The following is a 24,043-nucleotide window of genomic DNA, read 5'->3' as shown; positions in this document are numbered from 1 at the left end:
ATTCTCTGACCACCATGACAGGAATCTTTCTATAAGGTGACTTAATAGAGTTTCTCTTTCCAAATCCAGTATCAGGATTGAATAATAGTTTATAATACTGCCCACAGCCTGCACCAGCAAGACCCTGATAGCTGCTTTAGGGAGACTGACAGAAAGAGATGTATTAGGAACCTAACAGCAGGGCATGGACAGCAGAGTATAGGAGGAAAGGTAAATCATTGCATGTTGCTAGGCCCTGGTTTCTTCATCTCTAAAATAGGAGCCATAAATGGATCTGTGGCCTCTCAGGAATGCTATATGGGACAAAACAAACATGAGGCATTTCCCCAGATGCTATTCTAAATGCAATCCTATAATGTATAAACACATTGGTTTACCCTGTAGGTTTTTTAGGAGCAGGGAGTGAACTGGAGGTGCTGGTCCCCTCGGCTGGTGGTGGTATGTCTGGGCTAGGACTGTCATTCTCAGTTGTCCTCAGAGAGATCTCAGGTTGCACATCACTCTTGACCACTGGCGTCTTAGTGACTGCTGTACCACGATTCCCAGGAGATTCCTTGACCAAAACATGGGCATCTGAGATGACCACTTCTTCCCACTCATTCTCCTCACCCACTTCTCTTGGAGGAGCTACACTTAAGAGCTGGCTTACAGCTTCGGAGTTCTCCAGAGTCAGTTTGGAGGCGGTTTCCTTAGAGGAATTTTGCTCAGTGATGACAGGTTGCTGATTCCTTTTAACCACAGAGCCTTTGGAGGAGACACCAGAAGTCAATTCCACTTTGACTTTGGCTGGCTTTTCCTAGAAAGAATAAAAATACATTGTATACATATGGCATTTTACAACTGACAACACATTCACAAATATATTCTCATTTGATGCTCATAACAATAATTTATGGGCAAGAGATAAGGAAGCTGAGGCCATGAGAGAGGAAGAGGCTAACTTAAGGTCCCAAGTATGAAACTGGCATGAATCGAAGTCTTCTGACTCCAGGTCCCCTTCTTCACTACAGTATTCAATGCCTGTGTTAGGGTAAAGCTCTTCTCCTCCTAACAAACTTCTTACTGGTATGCCTCTTTAGGTTTCAGCAAACAAACAAATGGCATTTTTACCATGACCTTTGACTGTTCAAAACCTACTTCTTTATATGTCTAAAAAAAGGGTTGGCATGCGCCATATTGGGCCTAGAACCCCTAAGTTGTTTATCTTGGTGGTCCCTTTGTGAGATTCAGTTAATTCCAATGTGATCACAATCTCACACAGATAGACTCAAAGCTTCCAACTCTGTTGGGAAAAAGTCTATCTTTTGTCCCAGATTCTTTCAGGTGAGTCTTAAGGCTGACTTACATATATGCCACAAACTTCTCCCTGGGATAATTTAACTCATACATACTCATTATGTGCTAGAAAATATTCAAAATCACTAAAAGTATCAGCTGCTATCTCAGACAGACCTACTTTTTTTTTTTTTTTTAAATATATCTTCATTGATTTCAGAGAGAGGAAAGGGGAGAGAGAGAGATAGAAACATCAATGATGAGAGTCATTGATTGAGCCCGCAACCTGGGCATGTTCCCTGACCGGGAATCGAACCCTGATCGCCTGGAACCTTTGAGCCACGCCTGGCCGGGCTCAGACAGACCTACTTTAAAAATTCCTTGGTGCTTTAACTTTTATCCAACTAACATATACATACACATGCATATACAAGGTGGGGCAAAAGTAGGTTACAGTTGTTCATATGAAAAATACAATAATTAATAACTAATAATATAAGAATAAACTCTGTTGCACGCACTCAAAACTGGAAACCTAGGAGACGAACATAAAAGCTGGGTTCTATCTAGGCTCGTCTTCACTCCTAATAACTAAGTGACCCAAGGCAAGCTTCAGCCGAACCCTCATTTCCCCATTATAAAATAAGAGAGAATTGGGTTCTCAGTGTTTGTCGACAGCAACAAGACAGCCTTTCAGATAACCCAAATGAAGCAGGATCCCCCTGCCCCACTAGCATCTGTGGCTGTCATTAAATTTCATTACTATTTTCCAGTCACTGGTTACCAAAAACCCCTTATCCCCCAGGTAGCATGTTGCATCTAGTTAAGAACTTTAAGAAATTATAGACGACCTTTAGAAATCTGCATAAAGCATTCTCAGATTCTAACACCCACTAGCCCATGAGGATGAGTAAAAATACAGAAAAATGCCAAGGAAACTGCACAGGGCGTATTGACTGCTAAAGAGGGAAAAGTCTGCAGCAAAACAGGAGACAAGTTAAACTAAGCCTCTAAGATGAGATCTTTGAGCAAAACATTGCCCCCTTAAGTAGACTAGACAAAAATCCTTTGCAGGGAGGACTGAATAATTTAAGCAATAAGAACAAAAATTCTAGCTGGTGATCTCACATTTCCTTAACTCAACCTACCCTTTTTAGATGTCACCTTTCTTTCAAGATGAAAGGCAAATACTACCAGTTGCCCACTCAGAGAGACCTCAATTACCACTATCAAAGAGCCCATAGGAGTGAGGCCTTGAGCTATCCTACACCCCCTACACCATCTTTTGTTCCATCCAACTCCTTGGGAACTGTGCCACATGTTTTTGGGGGCTAATTTTAGCCAGTATGAACTCCAGAACAATACAAGAAAAGGTGAGTCATTTCCTGACTGGCATGGACACATTTGGAGCTTTTAGAAACTATTTATACTTGCTTCAAAAATCAGGACTAAAAAATCCCAGCAACGCTTGAAAGTGCGGTTTAGTGGAAGAAAAAGTGCTGGCATAATTAGTGAACTTAACAAGTCACTTCCCTTGAATCTATTTTTCCTCTGCTGGAAACTTAGAGTTGAACTACCTGATAACCCAGGTCACTTTTATTTCTAAAATTCTAAGTACATTAATGCTATACTCTTTTTCTACTCGTACTCACTTACTCTGTTCCTATGAGGTTCAGAAATCATAGAATCTACTCTTTACATAAAAGTTTTTACAAAAACCTTTGGGGGAAAATTCTGACTTAGCAAGTCAATATGGGGGACAAGTAGCTAAGAATAAAAATTGTTTCATGTCATGAGTTTGATTTCAGAAAGAGAATCATGGCTCAAAAGTTGTTTCAATCAAAGGTGGGAGAAAAGACATAAAATAAAAAAGAAAGCAGGTAAAAACATAATCTGAAGAAGCCATGGCCACAGGGTCAATAAGATTCTTCCATGTAAAAGCAAGGAAATAATGTCAACAGACAGACCTGCTGTGCATGAGTGAAGAAGGGCCAAGGAGGGTTTGACTACTGTCCAATTCCACCTCCATGCTGCAGCCGGGAAGTAAATTCTGGGGAGAACTAGGATGGGAATAGACTGAACGACTTCACAGAAACACAGCAGAGGTGGGCACAAGATACTCGACAAAACCCCCTGAGCAGACGCTAACGCTAGATCCTTCCTGTCCCTTGAGTGATCACATTAATAGCAATAATAGAGACAATAATTATGTTGCTGTCAACAATGACAGAAGTGAAGCTTCACTGAGGATTTAATAAATGCCAGGAATGTGTCATCCACTTTACATGAATAATCTCACTGGACCCCTGCAACAACCCCAATGAGTTAGGTATTATTAACTTCCGACTACAAATGAAAGGAAACCTAAATCAAGAATAGAGACATAAAATGACTTGCCCAAGGTTGCATAGCTAAAAACCTGGGAAGCAGAGGTTTGAACTAATAAAGCTGAATCCAGACTGTGTTCCTAACTATTACCCTATTCTGTCTCCTGGAATTGGTGCTACCCTGAACTCCAACACTCAGCCAGAGGGCAAAAATCGTCATCCCAGTATTTCTCTAAGAGATGTTCTAGAAATTGCCCCAGAGAAAATAAGTATACTGCTAAGTTTTCTCTACACAAATATATTTGGATGATGCTGAGTTAATCACATTATAAACACAATCCTAGCATAAGCTATGTTCACAAAAACAACGCCCCTTTTCTTTTTCTATCTACCCAAATTCTACTGATCCTTCTAGACCATCCCCTCTATAGCCTCTATAAAACCATCTCTGACTATGTTGAACGGAACTTCACAGGGGCATAGCTCTGATGCTCATTTATTTACTAAGCATCAATTATTTGGAGAGAGACAGAGGCATATATTCGGAAAGTCAGAGTCAGAATATGAAGGATCTTGAGTATTAGGTTAAGAACTTCCACTTTTAACAGGAACATAGGGGACTGAAACGACTCTGAGTTAAGGGGTGAGAAGATGTGAGCTATACATCTGAATAACAAAGCAGTCAGTGTAAAAGATGGATTGTTAAAAATTTAACCCCAAAAGGAAATGAGTAAATTAACATGGTATAGTCATCCATGGGGAATTATAAAGCAATTACAGATAACATTTTTGAAGAATATCTAAAGGCATGATACGTTAAATGAAGAAAGGCAAGATACAGAACTTGTATATTCACACACAAAAAAGACCAAAATGTTAACTAATAATGGTTTTTCTTCGGATGGCATAAGATTATGGATAATACTATATTCTTTCTTTTTAAAACAGTCTGCAATGAAATTGTATGATCAGAAAATAAAAATAAATATTAATTTTTAAAGTCATCTGTTCTTAAGGGAAACCTACTTTGTGGGCTTCCAAAGCAGGCAGCAGTGGCCAAAAGACCTTACCTTTGGGATCCACTTCCCTCCTAGGAAGTTACCACAGGTAGGGCACTTAGGTGGTTTGTGCCTGGTAACATATGTAAAGGAGCAACCTGGGCTAGTGCATGTCCCATGGCCCCGGCGGGTGTATGTAGTGGTCTGCATAAAAAAAAAAAGAGTGGGTCAGAATCAACACCACAGTCTAACCTCTCTCAGATCCTGATGACCATTATAATCACAACAATGCCAGGAAGACACCAACTTGTAGAAGGATAAGGCAATTCATGGTATAAAAGGCCAGAGCTGTAAAGATCCTCAGATACAACTAGTAAACTTTTTAGAAACAGAGAAACTGAGTTCAAACGAGAAAAGGTAGCTACCCAAGGTTACACAGTTAGATGCCAGAAAAATGATGATAGTAATAGCTCCTATTTTTCAAATTGAGATATAAGTGACATCTAACATCATATTAGTTCCAGTTGTCCAAAATAATGATCAATATTTGTATGTATTCCAAAACAATCACAAGTCTAGTTAATATCTAGAAATTGTAATTTTTTTTTTGTGATGAGAGCAGTTGCCACTGAGTGGGGAATCATACAGCGCTAAATATTTTACACAATATCTCATTTACTGCCCTCAGCAATGCTATGAAGTCGTATCAGTACTGAGGTTCAGAGTGGTTAAGTACTTTGCCTGAAATTGTAGTGACTCAAGGACAGAGCTAGACCTAGAAACTAGCTCTCTCTGACTCTTGGTCCAAGATCCCTTCTGTATGCCCTGCTGCACCCTGAGACTCTGAATATTTCAAAGAACGTGCTTCATCTTCATTCCCATCGTTAAAACCAGAGAATCGAGGGTTCAGAGATAGAAAATAATCACTAAATGGTCACTATAAATGGTCACTAAATAATGAGAAGGAACTTCAGCAGAAATCAGAATTTAATTACTATTTTTAATCTCTGGTTGGCAGTCCAAGTAAGTATGCAGAGGGCAGGCCTGTTTGAGTTATACCTAGATTTTCAACTGTGCAGGGGGTTAGTGCCTCTATCCCCTTGTTGTTTAAGGGTCAATTTTACTTGCTTATGAAAATATTCAGCCACTTGCTCTCACCATCTCTGTGCTGATTTCAATAGAACGTATTACAATGGGTTGTTGTATTTTAGTTACAAATAGAAATTAGTCATGATCCATTTCTAGATTAATGCTGGAAAGAGAACATTTCCCTGTCAGATTTGTACTGTCACTTAAGAATGTGTATTCAGCTATTAATCCCAGCTTCCCTAGCCTGGCCAAAAAGCAAAAATCACTCTTGAGAAAACACCAAGCTGCCACTAGGCTACCTGGGAAAAGGTGATTATGATAGTGTGAAGTGGTTGCAGCACCAGGAAAAAAGACCAGGCCTTGGATTGTAACTTTGCCACTGACACACTCAATGACCAGATAATCTGAGAACTTTGGCCATCCCAGCGTCTTCAGGTCTAAGACTTCTAGGAAACTACCTGGAAGGGAATTCTTATAGAGGCCTAGTCTCCATCAATTCCCCACACACTGACCAGTTTGATGGAGGTGGGATTTTCCACAACGGAGTAGGCAGGAAGAGGCAACATGATGAACTGTGTGGCTGGCACAGAGGAGCTACTCTCACTGGAATCCTGTGGGCACATGGAAAGAAGAGTTTTACTGAGACAGAGTAAAGAACACCAAGGGCTCCCCAACACTGGAAGATCAGATCGAGTCCAATAACCACAATGTGCTTATTAAATTAAAAAAAAGAATCTACAATTGTCTCAAAAGAAAGTTTAATTAAGAGCAAATAAAACTAGAAAAAACCCCAACATTACCACAGGGTATGTGCTATCCTCATTTTACAGATAAGAAAACTGAGGTTCTAAGAGACTTAGGACTCCTAAGATCACACAAGCAGTGAAAGAACCCACCCCTTCTGACCCTGTCGAATGTTCTTAGCACCACGCCAACCTGCCCTAGCCCGGCCAGCAGCATGCTTCATTATCATTAGCAGCACTGGAGCAACAAACGATAAAATGGACTTAGGCCTGGCACACTCTTTTGCAGGGGTACTTGCTCTCATCTTCACAGACCACAGGGGCTGCAGCATGCCGGGCCTCTCAGCAGAAACTGCTCTTCCCCTCAACTGGACATGCCACTCGAGCTCTGGAGACTTGCCTCTTCTTTCTTAGTCCCATCAACCTGAAGAAAACTTCCTTCTTCCTGCCTACTCCATGCCCATGAAGACCATTTGAAAATTTTCCTATACAGTTCAAGGTGCCATTGAGTTTGAAGAAACAATCTTCAGGGAATATAAAACCCTGACAGGTCCTAATACCCTGACAGATCCTGGCTTTAACTCATGGATAGCCCAAATATTGTTTCCATCCTTCTTGCTAATGTATTATGTACTATTTCATATGAAGAAAACTCCACCTATGCTGGGCAAGAGAAGCTAGTGAGAGCGCCCGGGAAACAGAAAACCACCTGGAGTGAGCCCAGGGGCAAGAAGGTTCAAGAGGATTGCAGTCCTACTAGAAGTGCCACATCAGCAGTTTTCTTCATAACCATAGCTCCAGAATCAAACTGCATGGTGCTAGCTGCCTTTTTAGTAATTCTTGAGAAAGCAAAAGACATCAAGTACCAAAGCCACTTACCCTCATGACTGTTACCACTGACATGCTCTCCCCAACCTGGGGCTGAGGCACAGCCAGGCTTCTGGTGGGAAGGTCTGGTGAGCTGTTCACTAAGGTCTCTTCAATTACCAGGCTTGTCTGGTAAGGTTGGTGGCTCTCCCCTACCTCCAGGGAAGCCTCCTCCAGGAGCACATCCTGGTTGAGGATCTCTGAGGTGGTGATCTCCTGTACAGCACCTGGCTGGGCAAGGGCTCCCACCTCCTCAGTTAGAGCCTCCACAGCCATGCATTGCTCTGCCATGCCTGCATGGCTGGGCACTGTTTCCAAGGCAGTGTTGGATATAAGAGATGATCCTTTAGGGGACACCTGGTTCTGGGCCACACACAGTTCTAGCTGGGGGCAGCTCCGATCCTCCTGTAGGCTGCTCTTGGGGATGATGATGTAATCTGATCGGGGTAGGATCTTGCGGAAACCTGGGATGTCCGGAACCACGGCGGTCAGTGTTGAGAGCTTAGAGTTCTGAAGATGAGGAAGCCAGGAAAGGGGAGACAAGCAAAGATAAGTGGAGTAAGGCCACATGGATACACATTTCTGTGCTCATTTTTTTTCCCTGCAAAAGGGACCAGAAAGACTCTACTCTCTTGACCTAAGACTTAGGTAGGGTCAGCCTCTGTAACAGCAATGCTCTGACTCTTCTCCCCCCACAAAGCTGTGATTCTTCAATTGAATTACACTCTAACCAATGGAGTTTCCTCACTCATTCACACAGGAGGCAGAGAACATGGATTAGACTCTGCAAAGGGCACTGATCTTGGCATCCAAAACTGTGAATGGGAACCCAGGTGTGGCATAGTCTTGAGCAAATCCATTCCCTTTTTTCAGACTAGCTGCCCGAACTGGAAAATGAGGGAACTGAATCTGGCTATTTATGAATTCCTTTCCAGCTCTGATATTCTAGGATTCCACAGTAGCAGAAGATTTAAACGCCAGAATTTATAATGCGCAATAAAAAAGCAAAAAGCCTAAATTACAAGTCAACAGCCTGAGCTGGAACCCAAGGCAGCAGGCATTCAGACACTACTGGTTTCTCCCAAATGACAGAGAAGAGGATGAAAAGCTCATGAGGCCAAAGTGGCCTCGGGAGAATGCGCACCTGCCAGGGGCTATGCGACAAGGGCTCAAATATACGGGGGGGGGATGAGGGGCGGTGTACACACACCGACACCAACCGAGGATCTTCAAGCTTAGAAAATAATTTCCTAACCTTAAAAACACCACTATTAAGTCAGATACTATTATTATTTCCATGTGACAACGAAGGAATTGAAGCTTAGGGAGGTAACCTTGCCCAAAACACAAAATTAGTAAGTAGTAAAGCAGGGACTCCAGGTATACTAAGATGCTCCGACATCTCTCCCCCCACAAGGACTGTTTCCCAAACTCACAATTTATAAACAAATTATCTGGAGGAGGGACTACACAGTAGCATCTACAAGACTGTAGGTAACACAAACCTGTTCTTGGAAGAAGGAAGCCAAGCCAATAAAGACAAAAATTCTAAATGGCACTGGCAGATGGGCTCCACTAAGGGAGGCCAGGTACTAGAAGCACAACTCTGCATGACTAATTGGCACCAAGAAAAGGGTGCTTTTGTGTGTGTTTTCTTTTCTTTTTTTAATTTAAACAGAAAGTTACCCAATAAGAAAAATAGAAACTTTCAAAGTGAGCAGTTAAGTGAGAACTGAAATTAAATGGAACAAAAATAATTTCAGAAGCATTTTTTAAAAGAAATACTAAGTCAATTACAAAAGGATCCTTAAATCAAAAGCAGTAAGTCAATGAGTCTACTTAAGGTACAAAGGAAGCACTCAGATGAAACAGAAAAGCAGACAGACGGAATCCTTTACGGAACCTTTACTGAAGAGATAATGGAGAAATGACATTCTCAAGTCATCCTTTAAAGCAGACACGTCAGGAGAACAAAACTAAACAGTGGCAAATGCACAGGATAGTCTGGACTTAATGAACAGATTCAAAGACAGAGAAACCAGGGTGGCTTGAACGACATTTATCTTACAGACTGGAAGGAATAACGCTGGAACCATGGGCCCCACCCCTTGGTAGGAGGCCTGAGGGGCTGCTAAGGAGTCAGCCTGCCACAAGGATTCTGATAGGTTTCCAAAGTATCCAGGCAGGAGGGTCTCACCTTCACATCTGGCACTGTGGGTGAGGTCAAATACAGCACAAAAAGCCTCACTCAGTTTTGGCATAGTCCAGATGCTCATTAAATGCCACCTTTTCTTATTATATGGTCACTGGACATTTAATCTACTAAAGAGTGATATTTATTGACAGAGTAAGTATGTGCCAAGAACTCAGCTAGGAGCTTTACATATCTATTTTAAACAGTGTGAGTAGATATAATTATCTCCATTTTACAAATGAGAAAACCAATACTCAAAGGTTAAGCGGTTCTTCCAAGGTCACAGCTAGTTAGTATCAGAGGTAATCTATTCATGTTCTTGGTGGCAGTGGTAAAATGATGGTACATATAAATTCAAAATGGATAAAAAAGAATCACTGCAAAGGATTTATTTTTTTTTAAGTCTTAATAAGGACTATAGAAATGTATTTTTTAAAACCGTATCACTCCAGATTAGGTAAAAAAAATTTGATATAATGAGCAAAAAGACTGACAACTATATAATGGGGAAACCAAAGGAGGTATGTGTACTTCTCCTAGACCCACCCCTCATGATGTTTCCCAGATTCAAAGTGTATAGGCATATTAAGTGGAGGACGGAGTACACAGTAGCATCTCCAAGACCGCAGGTAACACAAACCTGTTCCTGGAAGAGGGATGCCAAGCCTTAAGAACAAAGAATCTAAATGGCAGTGGCAGATGAGCTCCACTAAGGGAAAAATACACCCTGTTCTGCTATAACAGTTGCATTCCTGGGGAACTTTTGCTCTACATTATCAGAAAAGAAGTCAGAGACAATTGTTTCAATTAAAAAAATGGAGTTGTGGTTAATAGGTTTCAGCATGCAATAACAAGGTTATTTTCCTACAGGAATTTTAGTTTAAAAAAATATAGCAGTGTTAATAGTCGTCAATGCATTTTGTTACTGTGAACTAGAGTAACAAAATGGCTGAGGGACACAAACCCAAATGCTTCCTTGCTTATTCTTTAATCCATGCACTCAAAGCTTCAGTCTTCTCCATTATCTTCTGCTTTAACTTCGCGTTTCTGCTTCTAGCATAGTTTATAACCACCAGTGGTGACATTACACAAAACAACTATCTCTCTCTCTAAACACAAAGCCTAACTGCTGATTGTTATACCTGACAGTAGTCAGTACAACACAAATTAATTATATTACATTCAATTTATAACATGAACACTTATGATGTAGGAGAAATGCCTATACAGGGTGGGCAAAAGTAGATTTTACAGTAATAAGTACATAAAGCACAGTGTTTATTCTTGTATTATATTTTTTCATACAAACTGTAAACCTACCTTTGCCCACCCCTGTATAAGCATCTATATTAAAGGTAAATAATATTAATTACCCACAAGAATAAAGGGGCTCCGGCCTGGCGTGGCTCAGCAGTTGAGCACTGACCTAGGATCCAGGAGATCATGATTTAATTCCTGGTCAGGGCACATGCCCAGGTTTCGAGCTTGACCCCCAGTTGGGGCGATGCAGGAGGCAGCCGATCAATGATGATTCTCTCATAATTGATGTTTCTCTCTCTCTCTCTCTCTCCCCCTCTCCCTTCCTCTCTCTGAAATCCATAAAGTTATATTTAAAAAAAAAAAAAGGATAAAGGGGCTCCAACATATGCTAAAATTCAGAAAAGGAATGTAAGGCTTGCTGCAGATAACTCAGAAAATGTCATCTCCTTGTACACTGCTGTAATCAGAGGACCAAAGAGTACATGGTATCATCAAAATTAAAACAGGCAATATCAGACTCAAGAAAGAAAAGTGACTCAATTCAAAGTTTTCTCAAGTAAAGGAGACAGGAGAGCAAGGGTGTTGGTCTCCCCAAGGCCTTCACCACTGAACCAATGGAGAAATCAGTTAGGAAAAAAAATTACTTACAGGATCCAAACCTTCTTTCTCTAGTTTGGCTTTCTCTAAGTAGTAACTCCTTTCAGCCACGCTGAGAAGCCTCCAACTCTCGCTAATCTTCTTATTGATCTCAGACTGTGGGAGGTGTGGGAGCTCCTGCTGCACTTTCAGGTAGATGTCATAATAGTACAGAAGGTAAGCCGACCTGAGGAAGCAATGCCTTCTTAAGGTTTTCCCTCATTCAACCAGTAAATACTGGTGGTGAAGAAGTAGATACAAAACTCAGCTTTTCATTTCAAAGCATTTAACTAGATAAGAACTGGAGCAAAGAAACATTTAAATAACACCCCCAGATGGTGTATCAAAGGTTTCTCTCTTCAGAAACCTGGAAGCAAAGGCTTGTCTGGCTTACTTCCATGGACCACCGTTTCTGGAGGGATGACTGGCTTTAAAACCAAATATGAGCAAAGACAGATTCAAGTACCCTGCCACTCCACTCTCAGAAAGGTACTTGGGGGGCTGATTACATAGTCAGGTTACCACTCACACTCTTTACAGACTTTGGTCATCTGACTGGTCAACTGCACTTCACCAAGGCTGAGAATGGGAAGCAAACAGAACTATCAAAGTGACCCAATGCTGGTGGCCACAGAGAGAAATTAGGAGTGTTCACAGTTAAGAGGGAGGACAGAGCTATAATTTGGATAGTTTTTATAGGTATCTTCGGTACTATTTATAATTCTACATTTTTATTAATGCTCTATTTTAAATATTTAAATACTAACAATGGTAATAATAAATAACATAATTATTTTGTACAGTAAGTATGCCCTAACAGCATTGACAGGTTCTTGGAATTGTGGCAAAACAACATATAACGAAACCTATTTTACCATAGGCTAATTGATATAAACAAGTGTTAAGTCTCTATGGCATCCCATCAATATTTCAAAGAAATGACACTAAAAAACTGATGTTATTGGAGGACCTGCTGTACATAGCTTCCATTATTTGTATGGTACAATTTCCTCTGACAGCCTGGAAATGTGACCAAAATCTGGCCAGGAATGGCAACTGCTGGCATCAATCTCCCACTTACCACTGCCCATCTTCCTCTCCCCCTAACCCCAAAGCCTATGCAGAGATTTCAACTGACACGGGACCCAGTAAATCTGGACATGGCTTTAAAGTCTTCCTCATTATAGCTCTCTAGCAGCTACTGTTTATAAATGCCAGCTACCAAAACATGTTGACTAACCTGGGTTTCTTGGCCTTTTCTCCATGTATTTTATACTTTTTTTTCTTCTTGGGTGGCCCAGGGGAGGTATAACAGTAGGATTCCTCAATTTCCTCCATCACAACAGTTACCTCAGTACCATCATATGATGCATCCATGGCTAGAAGACAGTCAAACACAAAATATATTTCAAGAATTCACCCTAAAGGGAACAGCAAATGATTCCTTATCTCTGCCTGGGCCTTAAGGCTGAGTCATTTCCCAAACTCAGCAGGTCCTAAGAAGTACCTGGAGGATACTTACTAGACACAGATTTCAGGATTCCTCCTGACCTTCTGAATCAGCATCTAGTCTAAAGGGTATGGAAATCTGCATACTTAACAAGTGCCCCAGGTGATTCCTTTGACCAGCCAAATGTGGGAACACTAGCTTAGCCCTCTGGAATATACTCACACATGGGATACTCACAGTAATCCTTCAGCTCAAAGACTTTAGTCCCACATTACAAGAATTCCATATGGTAACAGGTAAAAAGAATACTTGGCCAGAAATCAGAAGTTCCCTCCCTCATGTTTCACCACCTTAAGCAATCTGCTTCATTAATTCATTCAGTCATTCATTCAAACATGCATTAAGTGCTTATAGATGAGAGATTTCTTTATACTCTGCCAACGTGTATGACTTTGGGCAGGTCCTTTAGCTGCTTTAGGTTCAATTTTTCTCATGGATTGAAAAAAAAGGGATGTCACCCACTTTACCACAGATTTTTAGTGGCAAGGTTCAAGGATATCATAGACATAACTCTATTTGAGAATAGTGGAGTGCTATACAAAAGGAAGGGTTCATTATGAAAGATGAATAATCTTTGGCTGAGATGCTTAATGACCTGCCCAAGGCCACCATAGCAAATAGGGACTTGTCTGACAGATTTTTTTTTTTTAATTCAAAAATCCAACTCTCTGAGCCTTATTTCATTATACTACACTGCTACCCATCTCCACTGGAACCCTCTAAACCAGCACAGTTCAATAAACTTTCTGTGATGACAGAAATGTTCTATTATTTGTGCTCTCCAATATGGTAGCCACTTATTGCTAATGAGTACCTGAAATATGGCTGGTGTGATTAGGAACTGAATTCATTTTAATTGTAATTAATTTAAATAGCTACATATGGCTAGTGGCTATGGCACTGGACAGCACAGGTGTAGAAAGTAATCTGACAGACCAACATTAGCTCTCTGCCACTGGCCTAAACAATAGAAAATCTAACAGCCTTTCCTAGTAAAAGAAAGGCATGCAGCAGTTGAATGAGTTAGTTGTGGCCACATTCTAAGTTGGAGTTTAACCCACGAGACTCAATCCTTGGAGGGAGAAAGGTTCCCAAAAACCATGTGAATTTTATGTGAAAGAAATAACATGCTTGCTCCTAAAAATCTGTCAATTTTGGGAGAGAATTTAGGATTCTGGGAAGAGGGAGCTGTGGTATACACAGGGCTATCTGTGTATCACAAAGCCCACTCACATCTCATTCAGACCTCACTACACAAATGATAAGGTATCTTACAGGGTATAAGGAGAAAAAGAACACAGCATGTTGAATCAGGCGACCTGGATCCAACTCTAAATTCTAACCACATGATCTCTGTAAATTTCAGTTGTTCCTCAAGTGAGACAAAGAGGCAGGAATCAATGGCTCCTAACTTTTTGGGAGGCAGGAATCCCTTTGAGAATGTTGTGAAAGCTAAAAATCCTTTCCTAGAAAAGGCAGGCAAAAAGTATTTCACCTATACTTTTAAAGACATACTCCAGGATAAGAACATATTATTCTATTCCCAAAGTTATTTCTAGTTCTGTGTCATCTCTAAATAATTTCCTTTCCCATCTAAAACACACACACACACACACACACCCCTCCATTCTGTCAATAGTGCCACCCTGCAAGAGAACATAACACACAATTTGGCTGGGTACGTAAGAGACCACTGCCTTTGCTGAGTAAGGGAAGCTGGTGTTCAAATCAAGGCTACGTGGGGCCTGTACTTTTTTAGTCTTAATAACTGATTTCTCAGCCCTTCAAACTGGTCTTGCAGAGAAAAGCATAATTGCAGGAGAGCATCTACAAAGAATGGCATATAGGATTTTAGCACCCAGAGCCAAATGAGTTAGGAAACAAAACCATTACAACCACTTTGGGGTGGGGGCATAAAGAGACTAACCTGGGTTTTTGTCTGTCTGACTACCCTATTTTAGCCTGGGTCCAAGATTGTTTTCAGATCCTAGGCCTCAGGACAGCAATGCCCCCCCCCCCCAAAGGCAGGACAATATAAAGGTTAAAACCAAGGGCTCTGAAGGGCAGAAAATCAGGATATTAATTTAAGGTACACATTTTAACAGCCCCCACAGAGCTCTACGACCTTGGGCAATCTACGTACTCTAAGTCTCTGTTTTCTCACCTGCAAAGCAGAGTTAAGGGCAGTGCTTGAAATTTGCCAGACACTTTCAATGTCCCATCATACTGTCCTCCCAACTTCATGGGATGGCTTTGACAGCTCAGCTACGGACCACGGTTTGACTCTGGGTTAGTTCCTTTCCCTCTCTGGGTCCCAGATAGCCCAAAGGTACCCAATGCGGGAGGAGACTAAGGCTCACTGCTCCCACTTTGCAGAAGGCAACAGGGCTCAGAGAGCCACCGCACCCTGCTCGAGGTCGCCCAGCCGGTCGCAACGCGGTGCAGCACGGCGCTCCAGGGCGGGACTTACCCGGAGGAGCGTGCGAGCCGCGCGGCTCACATTCCCGGAGGCACCGGGCCCGGGGGCTCGACCAGCGGGCTGGCCCGCGCACTCGCGCTCCCCGCTGTCGGCGAGAGGCGGCTCCAGTCGTGACAGTGGCAACAAGGAAGTGGAGGCAAGGGCTCGCGCGCGCATCCCGGGGGCTGGAGGAGCCCCGGCCCCGCGGCCCCGCCCGGCGACACACGGCGCGGAGTCGCGATAGCCCCTTTCGCTCCTACTCCTCAGAGTCGCGGTATGAGGTCTCGGAGGGCGGGTGTGGGAGCACAGGTTCACTCGGCAGGCTCTTCACCGACGCCTGCTGAGGGCCCCGGGGGGTCAAACCCCGGGGAGCCCGAGGAAGACAGCAGAAACACCGGCGTCGCCGGGGCACCGGTTCGGCGGTGGGGGCGGCGGCGACAGCGGCGACGACTGCGGCGACAGCAGAGGCAACAGTAACCTCGAATCATCTGGGAGACCCGTCCCGGCGGCCCTCGCGGCGCACCGGAAGCGGCTGCCGCGCGTGACTGCGTGCCTTCCCTCGCGCAAGCGCAACAGCCCGGCCTCCGCTGAGGAGCGGGCCCATAGGAACTGCTTGGAGATTTAGAGGGGGCTGCTAACGCGGACGGACTGCTTCCGGTCAGAAGTTCTGGAAGGAAGAGGAAGCTGCGGTCGCTTACCGCGGGACGTCTCTGCAGTCCGGCCCCCAGTCATTGACGTAGGGTGTTCAGGTAACTGGGGCGGGGCTGTGCCGAGAGTGGAGGATTGCAGGCACCGCTTGTCCTCGCAGAGGCTCGTCGAGCTCTGGGGAGCCTCAGCAGTACAACTCTCGGCACCGCGACGACGGCCTGACCCCAGGCCTCCTCAGTCAGTCCCCACCCGTTCAGGATAGGGTTCTGCTTAGTGTCGCACTAAGCCGTCCTCCTCACCAGTGTTCTGCCCTGAACCCTTCTCTCCCACCGTCCCACACACAGTAATGGCAGTGAGTTCCTGAAGTGATTCAAACTGAACTGAATGACCCAATGGAGAGGCTCTGGAATCAAATCTAGCTGGTATTGTCCGTTCCCGCCGATGTCACAGATTATGTTTGTCCCACATTTGTGCAAGTCCTCGCAGTACCTTCACTGTCTTTTAAATTTTTATTTTTCCAACACCATTTATGCCCTGTATGCCCTCTTCCACCTACCCACAACCCTCACTATCTTGCAAATGTGTTTCCAAAATGCCTACTCTTGTCTAGCTACCACTGTCACCAACCTTCTCCTAGTCACCATCATATCCTGCCTGGACTGATGCAATTTCTTCCTACTTCCACTTTTGTTCCTCTACAATCTATTCTCCAACAGCCAGACTGGTCTTTTTGCACTGTAATCTGATTAGGTCACTCCCTGCTTGAAACCATCCAGAGCCTTTTTGTTCACTGAGACTACAAATCAAATTTCTTGGCTTTGGACCTACAAGGCTTTGGTTTGGCTCTTCCTTCATTCTCTTTCCATGTCTCTTCTCAAAACGTAATTCCAAGAACGAGCTAGATAACACTCTATAGTACTAAGAACACTGGTTTTATGGTGAGCCTTACCTGGGTTTGAATTCCAGTCCTGCCACATGTAAGCTGTATTATGCATGTAAAGTAACAAATTATGTTTACGAAGTAGATCCTCAATAATTGGTTCTGATCTCAGTAAATGGCACCACCATCCACTGATTACTCAGTGCTCAAGCCAAAATCTGGGAGCTATTCTTGACTCCTCATGCACTTCACATCCAGTCCATCAGCAAGATCTGCAAAAACAGCCCCGAAATGACTACTTCCTACCATCTCCACTATTACTCTAATCCAAGCAACCATTATCCCACATCTGAACGCCTGAAGCAGCCTCCTAAGTAGCCTCCCTGCTTTTTCTCTGACACATTCAACTCTGTTCTTCACACGGCAGTCATCTTTCTCCTTGCTTAAGATCCTTCAGTGGCTTCTTGTGGACTCAAATTAACATATCTAAACTGTATGTGGCCTACTAGACTAGCCTTTAGATTTAGATTTTAGGGCTACCTCTTAGAAAACTGGACTTTACCCATTAGGTTCTCCACTTTGCAAGCAAAGGACTCTTTGTAAAGTGCAACTCTGATTATATTCAGAAAAACAAAATCAACCTCTAACGGCCTCATATTGTCCCAAGATCAAGCTAAAATCCTTAGTAGGCCTTTCTGTGATTTCTGTGTCCAAAGACATTTTTTTCCTCACCATGCCATTTTATTTCCTATAGTAATTCATTACCTTTACACATATTTCCTGCTATCTCATGAATTCCTATTTGTACTTTAAGGCCCAACATCAGTAGTGTTTCCTCTCTGAAGTGTACTTGTTGATCATCCCTACTTCTATGTTCTAGTCATAGTACTTTGTAACCTCTCTTATAGTATTCCTTATACTCTAGTGTTTGTCTTCTCTTCTTCCCTGGTAAGCTCCTCAAAGGTGGGCACTATGCTCCATTCATCTCTGTACGACTGGCATCGAGCACAGTGCCTAGTACAAAGAGAATGCCATGAATGGATAGACAGATGTGTGGGGGTGGTGGTAGAAGCCATTCTTCAGGAAGAGGCAGTCACAGCATAATTTCACAGCAGCTCCTTTTGTCCTTTGAGGATTCTCATGATAAAAGGTCTAAGCAGGCAATTACCAAAACTGCTACTGCTGGATCCTGTTTATTTCCTTCATAGCACATATCGCACTCTAATTTATCTATTTACTTATTGTTTATCTCCCTCCACCACATTATATTTCATAAGGGCAAATACCTTGACTATGTTGTTCATCACAGTATCCTTACCACTTGACACTTGTAAATATTCGTTAAATGAATACATACGACCAGAAACATTTTCCCACAGTGAACATCCTTCTAAGCCAAATGGTGATAGAGCTTTGAAGATCTCATTTTGGTGTAATTTCAAGCAGGACTATGGAGTGGCAGAAATAGCACTAATCTGAGTCAAGAAATCTGAGCTGCATGAACCTGGATAGCCCCCTTCCCTGGGCCTCAATTTCTGTATTTATAAAACAAGTCATATAATAATCCTTTATACAATGCATTGCTACTTGCAAATAATTTTTACCGTCTATTATTTCAATGTATTCTCATAGTAGATGGAGCACACATTTTTATTTTTATGGGGGCTCAGAAAGTGTTAGATTATTTGTAAGATCTCTTCTATTTCAAACATTCTAAAATAATCTCTACAAAACGTCAGTATCATGAGTCCCATCTTCTCTTGATTTTGTCTTTTTATTATTTCATAATAGGATTTTAAAGTTTTATTGATTTTTAGAAAGAGAGAAAGGGAGAGGGGGAAAGAGAGAGAAACATCTATGTGAGAGTGAAACATCGATGGGTTGCCTTCTGCATGCCCCCTACCGGGGATCAAGCCCACAACCCGGGTATGTGCCCTTATTGGGAATTGAACAGTCAACCTTTTGGTGTACAGGACAGCACCCAACCAACTGAGCCACACTGGCCAGGGCTCCTAATAGGATTTTTTAAAAATCTGAACTCATATGTTCGGGGCAATTCATTAACTTTGGTTCCTGATAGGTACTCCATTTTGTCTTCTCAGTTTTCCACACTTGTGGCAAACAAACCATGAGGGGGAGCGGACACAGTCCTGGTAGTTGTGGCCCAGCCCTCATTCTGCACATGTGGCAAACAAGGGGAATAGGAAATGTTGGCAGTTCTCCCTGGAAGAGAAAATGATGAAAGTTGTAAAAGCTACAGACTCAGGCAAGAGGAAAGGTGATGTGGCAAAAGAATTCAGTATGACTCCTTTTGCTTTGTCTACCTTCTTAAAGGATCATGCCAAATTTGAAGAAAGGCGAGGAGGCCTCTGTGAACTCCAGTGGGAAAGGATGAGGAATACTCTATGACGACATCGAGGAGGCTGTTTTTGCTTCGTTTCAAGATATTCATGCCAAAAACATTCTCATGACTGGTTCTGTCATTTGGAAAAAAGCACTAAGTTTGGCCAATGTGCTTGGATATGACAATTTTCAAGCAAGTGTGGGCTGGTTGAACAGATTTAGGGATCTCTATGGAATTGCTTTGAAAAGTGTAGAGAGGATAGTGACAGATTAATGAATGGTCTAGGAATAGATAAGGTTAACAAGTGGCAAGCAGGGGAAATTATAAAACTGGTTGCTGACTACGGCCCAGATGATATCTTTAATGCTGATAAGACAGGAGTGTTTTTCCAGCTGCTTCCCCAGCACATGCTGGCTGCTAAAGGGGACCATTGTAGAGGGGGCAAGAAAGCAAAGCAGTGATTGACAGCACTCCTTTGTTGCAGTGGGGGATTGAAAAAAATGAGACCATTGATTGTTGGTAGGTCAGCCAACCCACACTGCCTTAAGAACGTCCATTCCCTCCCTTGTGATTACCGAGCCAGCCAGTGGTCACAGATGACACAGAATCTGTTCAGTGAGTGGCTGATGCAAATAGATGCCAGGATGAAGTGGGCAGAATGCCATTCCACATGCTTCCATGCTTGGAAAGGATTCAGGTAGGGTATCTGCCCTCAAACTGTACTGCTGTCCTGGAGCCACTGAATCTTGGCATAATTCACACCATGAAAGTGATGTACAGGAGCCATCTTCTAAAATAGGTCCTCCTCAAGCTCAACAGCAGTGAGGAGCAAGGAATAGTGGATATCAAGCAGGCCATTGACATAATGGCTGCAGCATGGTGGTCAGGCAGTGGTGAAATGCTGGCAGAAAGCAGACATTGTCCCTATGGAATTGACAGATTCTGACAGAAGCAGCAGCTACTGAACAAGATATTGCCATTGAAATGTTGTAGCACTCAGTGGCTATTGCCACCTGTGTCTCAAATGAAGTAAATTTCCAGGACTTTGTCACGGTAGATGATGACCTTGTCATCTTTCAGGAGCTGCTGGATACAGAGGTCATCCAGGGTATAGTGGCTAGCGAAAGAAAATATTGATGAAGCTGAAAGTGAAGATGAGGGGGAAGCATCTTTTTACCACAGCAGCCAAAAATCACCATCACAGAAGCCATCTCAAGTGTACAGAGACTTAGATGGTTCCTTTCCACTTGCATAGATGTTCCTGATGCCGTTTTTGGACAGCTAAATGGCATAGATGAATATTTAATGAGAAGAGTAGCACAAACTCTTATTGATTCGAAAGTTACAAACTCTTATTGATTTCAAAGTTACAGATTTCCTTCGAAGAGGCATTACTTTGCCTCTTACTTTGAAAGATGTAGCTTACAAGAACCTTTAAATCTTTAGATTTCTTTAGAGGGGATATTGAATTTAAGTTTTAAGCAACATAATTGCAACAATATTCCAGTCCTCTGAAATAATCAGGAAACTTCCTTGAATGGAATTTGGAAATAAAATTTGACTAATATGTGTGTTCTCTTTTGATTAACCCAGTGGCTGCCAAACTTGTCTGAACCTTAGGATCACTTAAGGATCTTTTAAAAATTTCCAAAGCCCAGACTTTATCCCTGAACAGTTAAGTCATGATCTCTTGTGATGAGTCATAAGTATTAGCAGTTTTTTAAGCACCCCAGGTGATTCCAATGTGCAGAAAAGTTTGGGAACTACTAGATTAACCATAGGAAAATCAAGCACACTATGGGCCTGGAGCTAATTTCCTCCCAGTAAGTCTAGCTCAGGGGTTTCCAAATTTAAGCTCACTTCAGAATCACTTGGAAGGCTTGCTAAAACCCAGATTGCTGGGCTCTACCTCTAGTTTCTGATATAGTGGGCCTTAGGTGCGGCCCAAGAATTTGTATTTCTAACAAGTTCCCAGGTGATGCTAATACTGATGTGGTCCAGGGTCTATACTTTGAGAACCACTGGTCTAGCTGGATTCTTCAAGAACTTGAGTCCTCTTTCTTCTAGCCTTTTTTGAAGACCCCAGTACCTACTCCACCCTTCTTTCCCTCAACTCCTCAGCACTTCTTGTCTCTACCACTCAGTTAAGCACTTAAATGTTTTAAAAGTGTTCTGTGGCTCTTTAGACTGTAAGCTCCATGAGAGCAATCAGCCTTTTGTGACCTTAATGGTGCCTAGCACTGTGCTGGGCACATCATAGGCACTTCAATAAACACTTGTGTATAAATTGATACATGTGTCAAGGCCACCTTTTTAAGTTGTATGAAGCATTGATTCTACTAGAAAATGACTTGGAGATAAGATAGCGTTTCCTCTGTTTAGAAGGATTTGCAAAAGTTTCCATGAATATCATTGCCTAATATATTATTCCAATCCAAGTTATAGCCTGTTCTTTGATAATGAAGAATTCTAATATATAAAGTTAAGCCTGCTTTCTTCCACTGAGCATCATTGGGAGATTCTCCATGTATACACACAAGACTTGAGTATGAAAGGCTTTGTCTAAGTGCCTTGCATTAGTAGTATTCAGTAAATATGTGCTTAAACTTGCGTTAAAAAAAATCCTCACATTCTTAACTCATTTTACATATCATGAATTAGAGCCTGATAAATGGCAATGATATCCAAAAGAGAGCTTTTGCAATCTGGTTTACATTGGCTAAACCTTTAATTCTATTGGGCATTCAGGTGTTTGATGCTTTGTTTTTTAAACTGAAAGAGGTTATTATCCCTGTTCAGTCTGCTGTCTTCACGCCCTCTCCAGCTTCTCCCTGCCTCTCTGGTCCCTCCAACCCCACATGAGGACTGCTTTGCCCCAGATGACCAATCTACTCCATAGACCAATATTCTGGGACTAGGCACCTACCTCAGTTGTGCTGTCATGAGAATAAAAAGGTGTACTTGACACAGACTAGTTCTAGAAAGGCTATTGTCATTACTCTCCATCCCTGGTTAGGACTTTACCAGTACCACCAGAGACAGGGACCTGCCTTAGCGGCCCTATCTAACACCAACAGATCTTGGGGTTGTGTTCCAAAACCACCAGCCTGACAGATAATAGATAATAGAGAACTCTAGGAGTTTTCTTTGCCCTATTCCTAAGAAGGGTTCTTTAATTGAAAAGGAAGGAAACTGGCAGTGCCCTCGGGGTCCCCTGGATCTGTTTCTTGCTTCAACAGTATTTGAACAGAACAGATCCAGGGACACCCCTTCTTCCAGCTTCTGACCACCCTCCAACCTCTTTTTCAGTCACCACCTTCGGAATCATCTCAGCCATCCTCGGCCTCTGGGACCAGCCAACATTGTTTTTTGATTAACTCATTGCGGGGCAGCCATGAGCTCCCAAATTCGTCAGAACTATTCCAGCAAGGTAGAGGCTGGTATCAACCGTCTGGTCAACCTGCATCTGCAGGCCTTCTATACCTACCTCTCTCTCAGCTTCTATTTCAGCCACCAAGATGTGGCTCTGGAGGGCATGGGCCACTTCTTCCGCGAGTTAGCTGAAGAGAAGCACAAAGGTGCCGACCGTCTTTTAAAGATGCAAAACCAGCGCGGCGGCAAGGGCTTCTTCCAGAAGGTGCAGAAGCCTTCTCAAGATGAGTGGGATAAAACTGAGGATGCCATGGAAGCCGCCATGGCCTTGGAGAAGAGCCTGAACCAGGCCCTTTTGGACCTGCATGCCCTGGGTTCTGCCAGCATAGACCCCCATCTTTGTGGCTTCCTGAAGAACCACTTCCTGGGTGAGGAGGTGAAGATCATCCAGAAGATGGGCGACCACCTGACCCACCTCCAGAAGATGGGCGACCACCTGACCCACCTCCAGAAGCTGGCCAGCCCTGGGGCTGGAAAGGCTGAGTATCTCTTCAAAAGGCTCACCCTCAAGGACTAGGAGCCTTTAGAGCCCAGAGGCCTTTGTGGGGCCCCTCTGTACCCCTCTAGTGTCTGGCTTCTGTTTGAGCCTCTCACTGAAACCATTAGGCATCCTTTTAACTACCCTGAAGCCCTCTCCCATGTTTTGGACCAAAGGTTAACAATAAAGTTTTTTGCAGCAAAAAAAAAAAAAAAGGAAACTAAGTTGCTGATTGCCTATTATATGCCAAACACCGTTTCACTTATTAGTATTTCCATAAAATCATAATACAAAAGGATAAATAGGCACAGATAATGTAATTCCAACGTTGCAGACCTATTAAAGAACTGTTCATGCCAGCTGAAGCCAGCTTTGAAATGATTGTGGTAGCATATTCTGGCCACCAGAGGGTAGAGGCAGACTACATACGGGAGACAATTTAGCCGGCTGAAGAAACTTAGGAGCAGTCACTTGTAATTTCTCTTGACAAGGTAGACATTGAGAGGGGAAGTGCTGCAAAAGGAAGACTGAGAACTGTCCTTACCCCTGTATCCACACTTCCACCTCTCCCACAGAGTTGAGAGATGTAGAAAGGGGAGGACATGTGGGGAGAGGCTTCACTGAAGACATGGGAGATGGTAGGGTGCAGATTATCCCTCACAGTGTTGTGCTCCAGTTAGGAATTCCACTCCCAGTTCTCTTAGTCGGTATAAGGTGTTAGCCTCAATTGACTAATGAAAAAAAATGTGATTCAGAATTCACTTACTTAAATGCAGAGTTGGGCAGGGTAAAACATAAGTCAGATTTGGGTTTCTGATTCCAGCACAGTACATAACAGAGACATAGCACATGAAAACTGGAAGAGTCCTCAATCTATCCTCCTTCCCTCTTCGCAGATGGAAAA

General features: G+C 42.9%; 1 protein-coding gene and 1 pseudogene across 5 annotated transcripts in view; one reads left to right on the top strand and one right to left on the bottom strand.

Moving 5' to 3' along the window:
* Positions 1-15,922, bottom strand: part of HMGXB3 (HMG-box containing 3) — a 41,030-nt gene extending 25,108 nt beyond the window's left edge. For 2 of the 3 annotated variants that reach the window (XM_081136487.1, XM_081136489.1), the window contains exons 1-7: positions 15,370-15,906; positions 12,630-12,768; positions 11,402-11,576; positions 7,312-7,809; positions 6,202-6,300; positions 4,673-4,804; positions 378-796 (exon numbers count right to left, since the gene is read on the bottom strand). In XM_081136487.1, the coding sequence (XP_080992613.1) occupies positions 378-796; positions 4,673-4,804; positions 6,202-6,300; positions 7,312-7,809; positions 11,402-11,576; positions 12,630-12,766 (1,460 nt within the window). In that variant the 5' untranslated portion in view covers positions 12,767-12,768; positions 15,370-15,906. Of the gene's footprint in view, positions 1-377; positions 797-4,672; positions 4,805-6,201; positions 6,301-7,311; positions 7,810-11,401; positions 11,577-12,629; positions 12,769-15,369 lie in introns of all 3 variants that reach the window. The other variant, XM_081136488.1, reaches the window with a different exon arrangement.
* LOC308556837 (ferritin light chain pseudogene) lies at positions 15,361-23,339 on the top strand (annotated as a pseudogene). Of its 2 annotated transcripts, XR_014000618.1 has the most exons (3): positions 16,004-16,106; positions 19,220-19,926; positions 22,539-23,339. The product of XR_014000618.1 is annotated as a ferritin light chain pseudogene (transcript). The 2 variants fall into 2 exon arrangements; XR_014000617.1 differs by lacking the exon at positions 19,220-19,926 and having other exon boundaries at positions 15,361-16,106.
* The last annotated feature ends 704 nt before the right edge of the window (positions 23,340-24,043 follow it).

The sequence above is a fragment of the Miniopterus schreibersii genome, assembly GCF_964146895.1.
Source record: "Miniopterus schreibersii genome assembly, chromosome: 4".
In the NCBI taxonomy this organism is placed as follows: domain Eukaryota; kingdom Metazoa; phylum Chordata; class Mammalia; order Chiroptera; family Miniopteridae; genus Miniopterus; species Miniopterus schreibersii.
The sequence above is the reverse complement of the archived record's forward strand: the minus strand, read 5'-3'. Positions and strand labels throughout refer to the sequence as shown.